General features: G+C 37.6%; 1 protein-coding gene across 8 annotated transcripts in view; it reads right to left on the bottom strand.

The window, feature by feature from the left end:
- The window catches only part of Ntng1 (netrin G1), a 335,913-nt gene that overhangs the window by 37,013 nt on the left and 282,635 nt on the right, over positions 1 to 16,265 (bottom strand). For 3 of the 8 annotated variants that reach the window (XM_040752011.1, XM_040752012.1, XM_040752014.1), the window contains 2 exons: positions 15,981 to 16,148; positions 11,284 to 11,418 (listed from right to left, as the gene is read on the bottom strand). The exons of 3 other annotated variants lie outside the window; for them this stretch is intronic. In XM_040752011.1, coding sequence (XP_040607945.1) covers positions 11,284 to 11,418; positions 15,981 to 16,148 — 303 coding nt within the window. The remainder of the gene's footprint in view (positions 1 to 11,283; positions 11,419 to 15,980; positions 16,149 to 16,265) is intronic. 2 more of the 8 variants (XM_040752013.1, XM_040752015.1) reach the window with 1 other exon arrangement.

Raw genomic sequence — 16,265 nt, 5'->3', positions numbered from 1 at the left:
TTTTATTTTAGTTAGAAAGTACATAAGATTGATATTTTAATAAAGATTTCCATATGGTCCCCCAATGAGCTGAGCCAGCAACAACATGGAGCATGGAGTGACAGTGGCCTCAATCACTGGGTTACTTTGGAACAGATACTCAACAAAACTTTGTGTTTTTGAATAAACTCCATGTAGACAAGATAACTGTCCATGTTATCATTTCACGATAACACAAACACGTGAACTAAGTCCAAGAAGTTAACAGTACTATTTTTAAAGATTAAATTGTAATCCTTAAAAATAATTACATCAACATTTCATCATTTTGTGGTGTTTCATGCCTCATTACTTATTTTTAAGTAAGTGCATTGTTCAATGTTAACCTTATAATGCTATAGAACAGGGGAAAATTAAAATAGATCTTAGAAACTAGTTCCAGTTTACTATGAAAACATAAGTGATCTTTTGGCTATCTGAATGATACCTACTGCTGTAATTCATTGTGTATTTATACAGGACTCTTCCCTGCTCAGTAAAGGATAAAATATTTGCCATACTTTTTAAAAATGGAAAATGTGATTTTCCTATGTGGAAGGATTTGGCAATAGGGTGGGAGGGAGGGGGAGAAGGGGAGTGCGGGAAGAGGGGAGGGAGAGGGAACTGGGATTGACATGTAAAACAAGCTATTTAAAATTAAAATAAAAATGGTAAAAAAATCTAAATGCAAAAAAAATGGAAAATGTGAAAAATATGGGGTGATAATCATCTGTGCACTTGAATATGGATGGATCATGACACCATTCCTGTGGGCAATTCGGAGGATCTTGGGTTTAATAGGCTCAGTCACACTCAAAGAGTAATCTGGGCAGAAAGAGTATGGGTTCACAGCACTGACACGCACTGTATTAAGGATAATTACTGGCAATATTAAAGGCGGTGGTTAAAAAAAATCCCTGTGTCCTCTACATGGTGTAAATGTATTGGCATTGGAGCCTTGTGCTATTAGTGCAATTCTTAGTAGTGCTTTCTGCTGATATTCAAGGTGATGGCTCTCCCTTCAGTACGCAGCAGAATAATCCTTCCCTCTGACATGAGCAGTGCTTATTATAGTATGGCCACCCTGACTTCTCTTTCATTAGTTGCTGATTGTACTAAATTGATGCTAAATTGGCTTGCCTGGTTCTTAAGGCCTTTAAACATTTGGTATCGACCACGTCTGTGATCTCACCCTGGAAATTAAATGGTTAAAGCTTTCATGTTTCTGGGAATGCTAACATTTTTTTTCTTAAGGTCAATTAGGGCTTTGTAAATACGAACCTATTAGGTCACCTCCCCTCCCCTGCCGTGATATCCATGTCAATATTTTAATGAAAAGTCATTCTTTTTAAGAAATCTACCGACTCTTGCTTCACATTCTCCCATTTTATTTGCTAGCACCTACCTTCTTTTGACTGGATGAGCAGAAAATTGTGTTTGCATTTTTTAAATAATGAAATAAAATGAAAAGAAATAGTATTTTTGACATGTGTAATCCATATGAGTCAACTTTCAGTGCAATGAGTAACTTTTATTTGGGACACCATCACCTTCTAAATGAGCATTGTTGAAATGTATGCTGACAGCAAGGTTAGTAGTTATGACCCAGCTATATGACCCATAGAGTTTAGCATGGAGATTATCTAGGTCTTTAGGAAAAAATTTTTCTGATCCATGGAAGAACTCATGAAGGGTTCTCTTTCAATCTGTAAAGTAAAAATGACAAAACCTTATAAAAAGCCAAAAGAAACATAACTGCCAACAGTCATTAGTAGCTGCTGTGATCCTTAAGTGTTTCTGTTAGTAAATGACCCCTTTAAGTCTCAGCTTTGCCATATACAAAATGAGGGAAATACTTACCTCCCTTGTAGAAGGGGATAATTTATAAGTGTTCTCTACACACCAAAATGGCTTTATACAGTTTTATTATCTTAAAAGAATTAATGTTCTTATCAGAAATCAGTATGTGGGTACACAGTCCAGACCTCAATGACAATTTTCTTCTTCAGGTGTCAAATTGGGTACCCTGTTACTGTTGGGCTTTTTTTTTTATATGTCTTAGACCTTATCTTTATATATACAGCCTTGTAAGACTCTAATGCTTCCTGTCTCTCTCATCATTCATACACACATTCAAACATGCACTCACTATTGTATAAAGAATGGACAAAGGTGAAACCCTTTATTTATTCTAACTACAGTAAAGGCAGTGCAACATTCTTCATTTGTGCTTGGTCTTCTCATCATCTGTCAGACAGGACCTGGCTGTTGTATTTCTTCCCATAAAACTGAGCCTACATTTGGTAAGGAACACTGGAAGCTCGCAGCACTTTCATTGTTAAATGTGGATAGTTTGGCAATATGGAATGGTTATATTTGGGCATAATTTGCTTTCTCAATATTCTCTTCTAACAAAGGTGCAAGCCAGTATGGTTTTCCAAGTCAGTATTCTGAGGTCTGCCCTGCAGATGAGAACTGAAGATTCTTTTGGATTTGAGAACAAGCTAGCACAGGTACTGGCTAGTAAGCCTGTTTTACAATACTGAAATGTTTGAAATTGCTCTCTTGAGTATGCACCATCTGTATTTGTCACATGTGGAGCTTTAGTAATTCCAGAATTGCAGGTTTGGAGTCCATTTAGTATAGAATCCTATACTCAGAACATTCTGAACCACTTGCTCGCACCAAGCTATCTGTGTCAGTATTTGCCTCTTATGGCTCCTCCAAATAGAGCCATTAGTATATGGAGAGTTCCAGCACTCTCTGCTGCATAATTCTGGACACCCTAGCCCATTACTCAAGGGTGGCACCAGGTCTCTGATATGGGAGAGGTAGGTGGGCTTTGTCTAACAACTCCAAATCAAAATTAAGTATCAGGGGAAACAAGAACTGCAGCTAGAAAGCAACGGCTCTTAGCATGACTGCTGAATCAGGAGAAATTTCCCAATTGGGGGCAGCCCTGCATTTTCTCTTCTAGCTGATAAAATGAGCCCTGGTCCCCAGGAGGACGACCCAGCATATTTCTAATGCGTGTATGTTGCCACTTTCTATCTTCTGTTTTCCTAATATTTTCTCTTTTCAATTACCTCTGAGAGGCTCTGAATGGCTGTTTAAAAAGTGTATTTTTTGCACCCAGAGAAGCTGGACAACAGGAGTACCAAGAGCTCTCTGGGGGTATTTACTGTTCATTGTTCTTATATGTGGGGGCCTCAGCACTGGAAATGATGCTGCTGTTCAAGTTAGTGGGAAGGAAATTAAAAGTTTGGATCCAAGGAACCATTCACTTTATTGGTAAAATGAAACTTGGTGATAGAGATAAAAAAAGAGTAGAATTTCGTGTCTAGGACTGTAAATGCTCTCAAGCATGACAGACACCTTCTTGTTTAGGTGACATGCTGCCTGTCAACAGCTTCAGTGTGCGAGGTCATCTGTTGAAATGCGAACTGGACAATTTAATGTAACACAGCAAATAGAAAGAGGCAATTGAAAAATTACAAGTTAGGTTCAAGGTATTTGTCTTGGGAGGTATAATCTTCATCTCACAGAAGCCATTGGAAACATCGTCTTAATATCTCTGTGATCACAAGTTGTCAGGCCTGCAGAAGTTAATATCCATGAAATAAAAAAGAATGAAAGAAAAAGAAGAAAAACTCCTGAATTATAATAGCAGAAGAATTGTGATTAGAAACTCTCAGAAAATAATAGATAATAATAAAGTTACATAAATCATTAGTTATTGACTTGCAGAGGATTAACACTAGTAGTCCGGAAGATGACATTTCTGTTTGTTTGTATTTTTGTTTTTGAGAAAAAGTGAAAGAACATGAAGTTGGGTGTGTAGGGAGATATGGATGATCTGGGAGGAGCTGGAGAGGGAAAGTAATATGATCAAAACATATTGTGTAAAAAATTAACAGGAAACAACATGAGTATTGTGAGAGAAAATTCTAGGATACAAAAGTGAGGACTATTTAGAGTATGGAGGATGACTGAGTGGTTCAACATGGTGTTTAGAGAAAACTGGACTGATATTCTTGGCAAACCTGCCTTCTGCTTCACATGCTTGGTCTGAAGTAGAAACTGGAAGATTTGAGGCAACCCCATTAGAATCTCTATTGACACAAGACTGTCCAGAACCATCACCAGGAAGGGCACATTCATCATCTGTTTTAACTTTCCCATAGACTGGGGAATCTGTTATTTCTCTTTGTATCTTACTTGTCATCTCAGACAGCCAGAGATAACTGTCGCTGGGAGCTTACATCTTTGCCACTTAATGGTTGTTCAAACAGTTCTCTACCACCCTGGTTTTTACATTCTATTTTCTAGCCTAAGTGTGCAGCAGAGTATCAACATATAGTTAAGGACTAAATGAACACTCACTGGAAGCATGTGAGTGAGCGAGACATGTGATTATCAAGTTCGGTTTTTAAAGAAGCTTCCTTTTTTCATACATGCTCATTTGAAAAGGTCTCATCATTTTGCCAAAAATACTATAAATGTTTTTCAATGTGGTGGGCATCAATTCATGGGGTTTTTAGAAAGTTTTACTTCTTTGTGTGACACTGGCATCTCCCTACTCTCACCCTTAACGTTGTAGAGTGCTGACTTGATGACCTAAAGGAACTTCTAACCCATTATAATCTAGTCTGCTTTTGGGGACAGGGTTCCTGTAGGTCAGAAGTTCCGCTTCAGATACATTGGATCCAACATGGCTGCCAGAATTCCAGACAACCTTTTTCTTCCCTATAATTCAATTTTGAACCCTAAATGACACTGTCTTGACAATTGTCAAGGTGACAACTGGAAAGAACCAAGCAAGAAGCAGAAAAGAGGCAATATCTGAATTCCTGGAAAACCTCAACCCATTCTCTGAAAAAAATGCATATCCCTTGAAAGATTCAGGCATTACTCTGTCCTGCCCCTGTTACCTGGCAGGATTCACTCACGCAGTTCTCTGGCCAGCCCAGAGTTCCATGACAACCATTCTGCAAGCAAAGGACCCCTTTAAGAGACACATCCTGCCCACTTACCCTCTCTCTTATTTCTTACTTCTCTCTCGCCTACCTCACTCTTCTCTGACATGTCTGTCTCCCCCTATTCAGTCTCCCTCTGTTACAATAAACTACAGTTAATGTACTCTCCATGGCTTATGTTGTATCGCGCGGGTTCCGGTTCCGTGCTCGCACTCCTGTTTCACCTTTTTGCCTCCTAATTTCTAATTTCTAATCTTAAGCAAAATACGAACATCCCTTCCTTTTATTGGCCTTTTGCTCCCTCATTATTTTACTCTATTTGGATAACATGATAGACCCACAATGTCAAGAAGTTAACCTGCATGTTTGTCTCTTACTTTTGCATATTCTTGGCCATGAAAAAGAATCCCTCATGGCATTTACTGCTTAACTGGGCTTATTGTGAATACTAGCTGTACAGTTCTGGATGGAGAGCTCAGCTTAAGGACAAACCAAAGCAAACAATCAAACAAAACCAACTAACTAACTCTGCAACCAACTAACCAATAACATAAACAAAGAACTAGTAACAGGGACATGATAACCTATATAATGTCAGTACTTGGACAATGAGGTGTTATTCTGATTTTGAGGCCAGTCATAATGATTTCTAGGCTAGTCTGGGCTACAACATAAGATTCCCTATCTCAAAGTAAAACTAGCAAAATAAAGAAAAAAAAAGCCGTGAAACAATTGCAACAAAATCCACATAACTTCTTTCACTTTTTTTGGTAAAAAAATTGCATCAATATATGTGAACAATTTTGACAGGATACTTTTTTTAATCAGCTAGCTTGACATTTTCATTCACTTGCATTGGAAAGTAAAAGAGCATTTAAAAGTTCTAAATTTACATAAGACATACACCCTCTTAAATGATCTTTCATTGACAATGCACTCTCATTTCACAATGCCTTTTCCATACAATCTTCTGTCTGGTCGTCCTAATTTGTACTCCAAGTCTACATCTTCTTGCAATACACCTCTTCTTTCTAATCCAAGCATTTCCTTGAAGTAGGTCTTATCTTTGTGTATTCCAAGCAAAAGACAGATTCCATATCCAGGTTACCCTCCTATTCATTATTTGCATTGAAAGCTAATGGTCTTGATGGTTGTTAAATCAGGTTCTACAAAATGAATCTCCCCCAAATGTTCATACCCTCCTATTTTCTTATGTGGCATATGGTTTCACATAACATAAGCTATGTGAAAATGAGTATTGGTGACTTAAATAAACAATGTGGGGTTTTAATGTGTTTTCTATGTGTTCTCCTGGAAAGTGACATATCTCTCAATAGAGCTATTTATTCTAATGCAGAGATTTACATTCTACTTAGCTGAAAAACATTGCAAACTTAGACACAGTCTTGTCAGTGCCAGGACTGAATTTATTACAGGAAGCATTATTCTGCTTCTCCCTTTCAACCTTGTTTTCTGACACTTGACTAAGACTTCCAGGTCAAACCATTATTATTTGAAATTGCTTATTCTCAAACTTCCTTCTTTCCTTTCTTTCTTTCTTTCTTTCTTTCTTTCTTTCTTTCTTTCTTTCTTTCTTTCTTTCTTTCTTCCTTCCTTCCTTCCTCCACAAACATTCACACTAAACTAATCTTTATCTTATCAAACCCCAAACCTGTTTTCTTTTCTCCTCCCCTTCCTCTTCCTCCTTCTTTTTGAGAAATGAGTTCAAGCCAAGAACATCCTTGAACTCTCTATAAACCTTGGATGACAATGAATTCTTTATACTCCTGCATCTCCTTCCCAAGTAGTGGGATCACAGGTGTGTTCCATCATACTTGGCTGAATATATATATACATATATATATTCATATTCTCTAAAGACAGTTAAGTCTTGTGGTTTCCAATTTCTTCACATTTTCCAACAGAGAATAGGCATACTCTATGGGGCACAGAACTGGTGGACAGTTCTTTGGCAGAAAGTTTACAGATGAACTTGTGGTTATTTCACTTCCACATATGAAGACAAACAATGAATTCTGGAATAAATTTTGCTTCAACCTGTTGTATCAGCCCCACATCTTAACTAAGAGTCTTTTAGAAGCCCTTACACCCTTATTGTAATCCATTAGTAGTGGTCAGTCTGGCTGTAAGATGTACACTAAAATTGCACACTGTGCTTTTGAATATAAAGTTTTATCTAATTCTTTGTTGATCAACATGTGAAGGGAATTAAATAATAACCATTTAATTCCTGTTATGTATCATAAGGGCCACAGTCATCATTTCCCTTGAATTATCAAAATTGCCGTACATGTACAGTCCAATTACTATCTCCATTGTTACATGCAGATCAAGACTTAAAAAACTCTAAGTGGTTTCTAGTGAATTCAAAGAAGTCTGTAGGATTTGAGAAATCACTCAAGGAGTACATTTTGTTTCATTCACAGGATATAAGTGACAGTGTCAGGATTTCATTCCTTTTTTGTTTTTTTCCCTGTTTATTTCTGTTCTAAAGTTCAATTCCCTTTGGACTTCAGCTCCATGCTGAACCTTTTACAAGTTTTCTGGGGGTTAAGAGAACTACAGCCATGTGCCTGAACCTCTCAAACTCTAGTGTGTACAATATATATTCTCAGATCATTACTGAGAGCTGGTAATATACAATATACATTCTCAGATCATAAACTTTCATAGACAGCCCTACTCTATTTTCTTCTTGGTATTGGTTTCTTGTTGTCAGGTTAACTTCTGTGCCACTAATACTATGTCTAACACTGAATTTGGTAAAACACTTTCAAGAGTAAGTTCAAACAAGCAAAAACAAAACAAAACAAAGGTAAATTTGAAATACATTAAATGCATATGTCAAATCCAGTCTTAAAAATTCCAATATTTTCTTTAATGAAGTGCAAGAATAATGTTTCCAATGTTTCCAGAAGGAGATCTTATCCTTACAAACCTTTCCTTAAAAGGATATGTTGGGTCCCATATCTCTCCTATGTGGTCCTTCTACTTCTTTTCTATGATGACATGAAAATTCTTGGCTAGCATTCAAGAAATCATATAATCTACTTCCTGTTGTTTTCATTCTTTAATATACAGACATTCATGTGAACACACATATGAAAGAGAGAGAGAGACAGAGAGAGAGAGAGAGATACCAGGACACACACACACACACACACACACACACACACACACGCACACACTTCCCAAGTCACATGAAAATTTGAAATCTCAGACAATACACTGGCTCATGCACCTCAGTTCTCTTGCTACTTTGGAAAGCTCCTACTAATACCTCTGTAGTTAACTCATGGGTCTCACTCCTCATTGGGCATCTCCTTTAGTTCTGATTTCATTCTATCATAATCGTCACTCAACCCAATGACCTTATGTTTATATCTTTGAAGCTTCTAGTATTAGCCCAATGCCCATACTTCAGGGGTATTTAATACCTACTCAAGTGATCCACAGAGAAGAATTACAGTTGATGGGTGCTGAGGCAGGGAGAATTTTGTTAATTGTATATCAGAGACTCAAATCTAGTCTCTGTTTTCAGAAGGAAGTCTCAGGTAACAGGACTTCTTATGGTATACCAATCACTAGACTTCTTATGGTATTCCAATCACTAGTGTAGAGTAGCTGAGTTAGGGGTTATATTGCCTTATGTTAAGATTATTTTGTATACTCATCCAACTTTTACCCTTATTACATTCAAGGATTCTTTATTTTTGGCTCATTAGGTACCAGGCATAGTGGCACAGGTTTCTAATACTTGCATCCAGGAAGCTGAGGCAGGAATATCATGAGCTCAAGATCAGTCTGGGATACAAAGTGATATCCTGTCTCAAACAAACATAAACAGAAGCATTTCCCATTAAACTTTGTCTCTGAGGAGTTTATCTCAATTATAATCTGTCTATTCTTTTTATGTTAAATTGGGACTTGTTTCTCTTGACACCTGTCCCTTCTTTGCTGCTTTTGACTGATGGCCAACTCTGGGACTCATGTCCATCTGTTTTAGGATGGATGACCTACCTTCTGAGTGCTGTTTCTTCATGCGGTTTTAGGAATCATTCTTAAGGATAAGTGCTTTCTGGAAATTTACAGCAGACAGGACTTTCCATCTTTAGCCTTACCTTCAGCTACTGTGCAAGTGTGTTTTTTGACTTCTGTCTATTTGAGTGCCCTTCAGTGTTCCTTAGTGTCCAGCTCTTAATTCCCATTCTAATATTGACCTGCCCAACACTATATGTCTCTGCTTTTTGCCACAGTCCATTTTTCATAGCATGTCATTTTATGTTACATACAAGTACAGCTGCCAGAAACCTAGAACTTTCATGAGTGACATATAGAAAATTAGATCAATTTCTGAACACAGTTCAAGTAAAATCTAATGCTATTAGTTATTGTGATATTATTTGCCAGCTTTAATTTTACATAAAAAATGATTGTATTGTAGAGATATTGTAACTTCATGCAGAAATTGTCTCTAGACAATTCCTTCATGGCGCCATGCCATTCAAATGAGAAATAAGCATGCAGAATTATAGCTGTGCTGTCTAGTAGGGTAGACTCTGGGCTGTTAGAAGGACCATGTGGATGGAGATGTTCTGTGACTAAAGAATATTTCAGCTACTTCCAAAGACCATAAAAACTAGTATACACCTCCTTAGTAATTTTGATATTAAATATATGTTCAAATGATAATGCTGTTGAAATCTTTTGCATATTTCTTTATCATTTATTTATTTATTTATTTATTTATTTGATATGACAGCAATACAACTGAAATGACCTCTGTGGCTTGTTCTGTTGTTTTTGCTGTTGTTGTTTTGTTTTGTTTTTTAATCAGGCATCTCTGTTTCAGAGGACATGGCTTGAGAATATTTCATGTTCGTAAGTTTATAAACATGGAAATGAAAGTGAGTGAAGAATTATAAGACAGAAAAAGTTACAAGGAGGGCAGGAAGCTTCTGCTTAGATTTAAATGTTTTGATTCCATGCACACACCTACATGCCACCTGCTTGATGAGCTTCTTGATAGCTTCCCCAGAGGAATGAAGCTGAACCAAATGGCAACTGTCTAAGGCTCACTACGTGGCACCTAACCCCAATGCCTCTTTTTTTTTTGATAATTGGATTCATTTTTAGTGCATAAAACATATTAAATTGAGCTGAAACAATGTTGAAAAGAGGAAAAACTGCATTATTTGCTTCTTTCATTTTTTCTATCTTCTTTTGTTGCTATAAATTAAAACTTCACCTAAGTTATTTTATTTTTTCCGTTTCCCTCCCCTCCTCCCATGCCCTCTCACCTCCCCCCAATATTCCCTAATTTCTCCAGGGAGGGTGAGGCCCTCCATGGGGGTGTCCATAGTCTGTCATTTCATCCAGGGCAGGGTCTAGACCATCCCCCAAGAGTTCAAGGTGAGAGTACATCTCTCATTGTTGGATGGGAGTCCAAAGTCCAAATACAGATCTACTACCCAAGGCTCAATATATTACGTAGGCCTCCTCACTGACACCCATATTCAGGGGGTCTTGATCAGTCCCATGCTGGATTCCCAGGCATCAGTCTCTGATTCAAGAGCTAACCCTTGTCAGGTCAGCTGTTTCTGGGGGTTAAACCAGCCCAGTCTTAACCACTTTGGTCATCAGTCCTCCCTCTCTGTCACTGGATTTCTTGAGTTCAGCTCAGTGCTTAGCCATGGGAGTCTGCCTCTGCTTCCATCAGCCACTGAATGAAGGTTTGCCTTAACGTTAATATTGATTTTTGTCATTTCTTTTACCATAGCATTTCAGTATGCCTTAGGTTTATTACTTTCAGGATCCAGGTCAAGATTCAGTGATGGGCATGATAGCAAGGATGGTTATAAGTTATGTAGATATTGTTGAATTTATGAACTCTGCAGTTCCAGAGTAGCTTTCAGTTCAGGAAATATATTAACCACATACACATCACACTTAATTTTGTGGTGAGGATTTCCAGTCTGGGTTCCCTATTGTGCTACTTAATTTATGGGCTGACCAGGTATATGCATTGCCATACAATATTTCAATGTAATTTGCGCTAGCCAACAGAGGAGATGAAGGCAAGCTTCAGGGAAGCCAGCTGGACAGCTGATGGATCACTCTCCTGCATGCAGGCTGGGGCACTAAGTAGCCTTTGGAGCTTGTCAGCCGGTTGAGTCTTTTTCTGCTCTGAGATGCTGCACACACCAGCCTTGACAAGCAGAATCAGCCATGCTGCAACAGGCAGAGGGCAGCTCCCACAGTTACTTACGTTGACAGCCGTAGTGCCAGGAATTTCCTGGCAGACACTCATCACATTTAGGCCCTGTTGTTCCAGTCTTACACTCACAAAATCCTGAGCCATTACAACGATCATGGATTGAGCCCAAAGGGTTACAATAACACTCTGTAGAAACAAGACAACACACAGGCTGGAGACACTTCTCACGGTTTAGAGGTTATCAACACAGGGTCTTCACTTACTTAGATGCATTCACTTACTTAGCAGAAGATGTCCATTAATGAAATGCTTTGGCAAATATGCCTTTTTCAGGGCCATTTATTTACTTGCTCAGCCTTCCATGGCCTCGTTTTTATGATATGGGAGGAAAACAGCTGAACCCTTCCAAGGAAATAAGACATCATGCTTTCACCAGTAACAGATCATAATGGAGATTCCATTTGTGAGGGCATTTTTTAGATGGTTTAATGAATGCCATGAGAAGGCATATATCAGGGATAAATCAATATTCCATCAGTGTAAAATCTGTTTTAAATTATTCAAATGGGTTTATCTGCTACACTCAATATCTGAGAATGGCTGGCCATCTTACAGTGCAATATGGATGCACTTTCCTCGTTTAAAGGTAGTTTTGCTTTATGATTCGGAGTGGTGCTTTAACTTATTTATGTATATCCTGCTTTGAGATGAGCCCTTAGAGTTGGTATTTGCTGGGCATGATCACCCAGCTTTTATGTACCATAGGAGAACAACCATGAAAGAAAAATAAATTTCACACTCCCAAATAAATCTCAGCAATAATAAACTTTGAGATGTATATTTTTTCATTGCAATTTGTTTTAGCAGGAGAAGGTAACATTTTTTTTGTTTTGCGAGTAGTAAAAACCCAATGGAATGCTTCCTTGAGTCCTCACACACTCTTAGACAGGACACTTTAATGTCTGAATTCTACAATGGTCAAAATGTTTTCCCCTGACTGGAGGCACCCAGATGGTTTTGTGGCAAGGGATTTCAGACCTACACTTCTTTTCCCTGCTCCCATGCTGTAAGATCTTGGCCAGGTTACTGTCACTTTATGTTTCTCGATTTTCTTGTTGAAAATTGAACCATTACGAGATTCTCCTGCTAAAAATTCAAATAAAATCATATAGCCAACAAATCGACTGAAGCCCTTGTGAGTTTAGTTTAATTATAGCTGAATTTATGTCTTTGTCAAAGATGAGGATTCCAGGTTATCATTATGAATAGACCTACAGATTTTGCTCAAATTTTGTCATTGAGTGAAAATTTCTTCAACTATTGTGGAGTAAGTACCTTAGAATTGTGATTTATTTTGTGTCAGGTTTTTGAGCTCAATATTCTCATGAAACAAATGTTTACAAAGTTAATGGTGTATGTGTGTAACTAAAACAAAATTCGAAAATATTTCTTCCTTTCTTGGCTTGGTTTGTATTTAATAACCAGACTTTTAAAGTGGCATCTTCTATTCCAATGTGTATCCAGGAATATGTTTTTTAAATTATGGTTTTGTGCCTAGGTAACATTGGACTGCTTCTCACTTAATAAAGTGTCTATATTGATGATGAAGTAGCAATACTTTGTAAGTTAGTTAGTAGAGTTACATTTGGGCAGCATGGATTAACATGCTTCTCCAATTAGTTCACATTGATCGATGAGATAGGTTTTTAAACAAAATTCAAAACTACAGTTCTGGTACCTAACCCATAGTATATCCCAGTGTTTTATATAAGAAAGATAGCAAATGTAATCCTAGTTATGAAAATAAATGGCAAGGTTTTCCCTCCTTTGTCTTGTATACAAATAATTCAGTTTTTCAGACTCATGAAGCTCTGCTTGATGGTGGTAGAAGGAGTGATGAGGATGGCCATGGAGATATTATTTTATAACATGAAATGATGAGGAAAATACAGGGCTGTCAAATTGCAAAACAGCATGAAATACTTTGCACAGCTCAGTTAAAACGTCATACTACAATTTATTTATGGGCATTAAAATCATCTTGAGATTCCCTTGTTCTGTGTAAGGTACTTCTGATTACCTGATCCTGGGTTTCAAGGAGAATTAAAAATAATACATCATAACTTTGAGATATGTTTAGTAGCAACTGCTGAGTCCCGTGTTTCTTTCTGATGCAAAGCTTGTTAAGGGAATTATTAACAGTGATTACCCAAGGTCAGAAACCCTGCGTCCTCTAGCTTCCCACTTAATGCTCAAGTTTATAGGAAGCAGAAACATGCAAGGATGCCATTTTCATGTAATTGTTGCATTATCATGGAGGAAATGTCATGTATCTCTGAAGACATGACTGTGTTTGGAATTTGTATTGAAATTGGGTGAATTCAACAGTAACCACAATGCAGAAACCACCATGGCAACATGCACTAGCCAGCTGCATTGCAAATTTGTCAAAGTGCAAATTGACTTTAAAATATCTTGATAGTCCCTAGATAGATCAGAGATGTGAGCTGTGCCTACAAAGCTGGGACAGTGACTCTAATTGCCAATTGTTAAAGAATTTGCAAGGCACCTTTTGAAAAGTGTTTTTTTTATTTAGAGATGATGCAGACAGAGTTCAAAGTATCTGAGATTAGTACTGAATGAGTTAAGAAAATATCTATTTTATTTCATCAGTTCTTTCTGAACTAATATCATTAAAAATAGCTCTCAGTTGCTGTAGTAGGGCTTCACAAATTAAATATTCAATCTTTCCCTGTAAGGTCTTTTTGCTTTGCTTTAAAATATTTAAATGTGAAACACTTTCATTTCATGGATTTTTATTTTACAAAAACAGGTTAGGGTTTATTGTAGTGTTCCTATTAATTTTACCTTTTCTGTTCTTTCTGTATTTATAGTGTTATGTATTTTTACAATTGGAATTCAGAAGAGTATACTCTGTATTCCAAAGCCAGGCAGGTGTGCATCTTTTGGTTCTTATTAATATCCTCGATTCTTTGTAACCACAGTGTTAGGAAGGTATTTGGACTCCTGCTAAAAGTTAGCAGTGGGATGCTGTTGTCACGCAGGAAACACACTAGAAGTAAAGTCCAGGCATCTTTAGCTCTGATAGTCATGCCAGAGTGGTTAGTAGGGAGAGTTCAATCTATGGAATCAAGATGCTCTTTGATAAATGTGTGAATGTTGGGTTAGCCTGTCTTATTTTTTGTCAAGTATAAAAGAGGAAAAATTGTTATAATACTTACCCTATTGTTTTGTAATGAGAGTTAATTTTTTTACGTTGCAGTTCAGTGCATACTTTATCAAATGTTCCCTGTCCACTAGCTTGCAAACAAGCCAGAAGGTTTAAATGACTTACCTAGGGCACACAGCTAGGGAATAGGAAGTTGGGACTTGAACCCAGCTCTCCAGCATCTAACGCCAGTGCTTTCTCCACTAATTCACAGATCATAAATAAGGAAGCACTTTGAAAAATAGAAAGTACTGCAGAGATAAACAGTATTGTTCATACTTGGTCCAAATAAATTCACAATAACCACAGCTAATTAATGATATTTGGCAGAGATCTTCATGACTGTCACACCCCAGGAAGAAAACAGGGATCCAAGACACACAGTTGAAATGAAAAGCTGTTTCTTTTTCCTTTTTGATGAAAAGATCACTTGTCAGTTTCCATCTTGCATGCTCTAATTTTTCAACTTATAAACTCTACTGAGCTTGACCTCTTTGGAAAACTTGGTCTTTAAGAACTGTGGCCTGTATAATTTCTGCTGTGGTGACAGACATCACACTTCAAACATAGGCAGTTTTTAGAGGAAATTATAGAATGAAATTCCATTTGTTGTTTTTCTATCAGACTTTCTCACTGTTTTTGAGATAGGGTCTCATGCAGTGCCGACTGTTCTCCATTCACTATGTAGCTAAGGGCTGCCTTAAGAATCCTAACATTTTTTGCAGTCACTTGTCATTTGTACAGATTACAAGTCTGCCCCATCATTACTGATTCCAGACTCCCTTCCTTGGAGTCAGGACCCTCTATATAGGAGGTAGGAGAAGCTTTTCCAAAAGAAAGGGACACTTGATCCTACAGGTAAGAATTGTCTTGAGGGAGGATCTGCTCTCACTGGATCCTATCTTCTAAGGCTAGTATGTATTTCATAATCTAACAATCTATAACCTGGGGAGGTTTGGAGACATTACTCTTGCATTGGGGAACAATAGGAAAATTAAATAAATGGAATTTCATGCTGTAGGCTGGCAAACCTGCCACATTAGAACTTGGTAGCAGCTTTCAATTCTTATACAACAACACTTGTAGTCTCTACCCAAAAGTTTCATATCTAATATAGCTAGTTATCATTTTAAAGGTTGAATGTACAATCTGAGGGGATGAAATCGGGTAAAAATGTATCTTGAGATTTCATGCAAAAAATAAAAAGACAAAAGGAAGAAAGAAAAGAGTAAAGAATGGAGAAAGAAAATTCAAATATTCTTCATTTTCCAAATATGATTTCTCATGACAATCATCTTTAAGGTAACAATATTAGGATTCAAATTCAACCCTCCCCCCACCCACCGATTATGACTTTTTCCAAATGCAAGTGAATTCTCAGTCTACTACAAGGATATGTGCTCCATTGATGATATTCATTCTGGCTCAGCTGTTTGCAGACCACCAGCCTCTCCACCCTAACCAGATCCCCGTAGCTCCAAAAGCACAGAACAAAAGCTGAAATCGTAAGGGGACTGACCTATGCACACATTCTCATCGTCCAGCTGTGCAGAAGCATTTCTGAAGTAGCCCAGCCTGCATAACTCACAGTGCTGCCCTCTAGTGTTGTGTTTACAGCTCACGCAAATGACTGTGTTTAGCAGATCGATATAACTGCACCGATTGGAGTGGCCGAAGCATTCACAGTCTTGCAAGGAAGAACAGAAATGTATACAGAATGTATACAGCAGCAGAGAAACAGCACGCTACATGCTTGAGTGAAATGAGGGATGGAGAAGAGATGGTGGAATGGCATTACATAGAT

This window comes from Mesocricetus auratus, unplaced genomic scaffold (genome assembly GCF_017639785.1).
Source record: "Mesocricetus auratus isolate SY011 unplaced genomic scaffold, BCM_Maur_2.0 Super-Scaffold_100009, whole genome shotgun sequence".
NCBI lineage: Eukaryota > Metazoa > Chordata > Mammalia > Rodentia > Cricetidae > Mesocricetus > Mesocricetus auratus.
The sequence above is the reverse complement of the archived record's forward strand: the minus strand, read 5'-3'. Positions and strand labels throughout refer to the sequence as shown.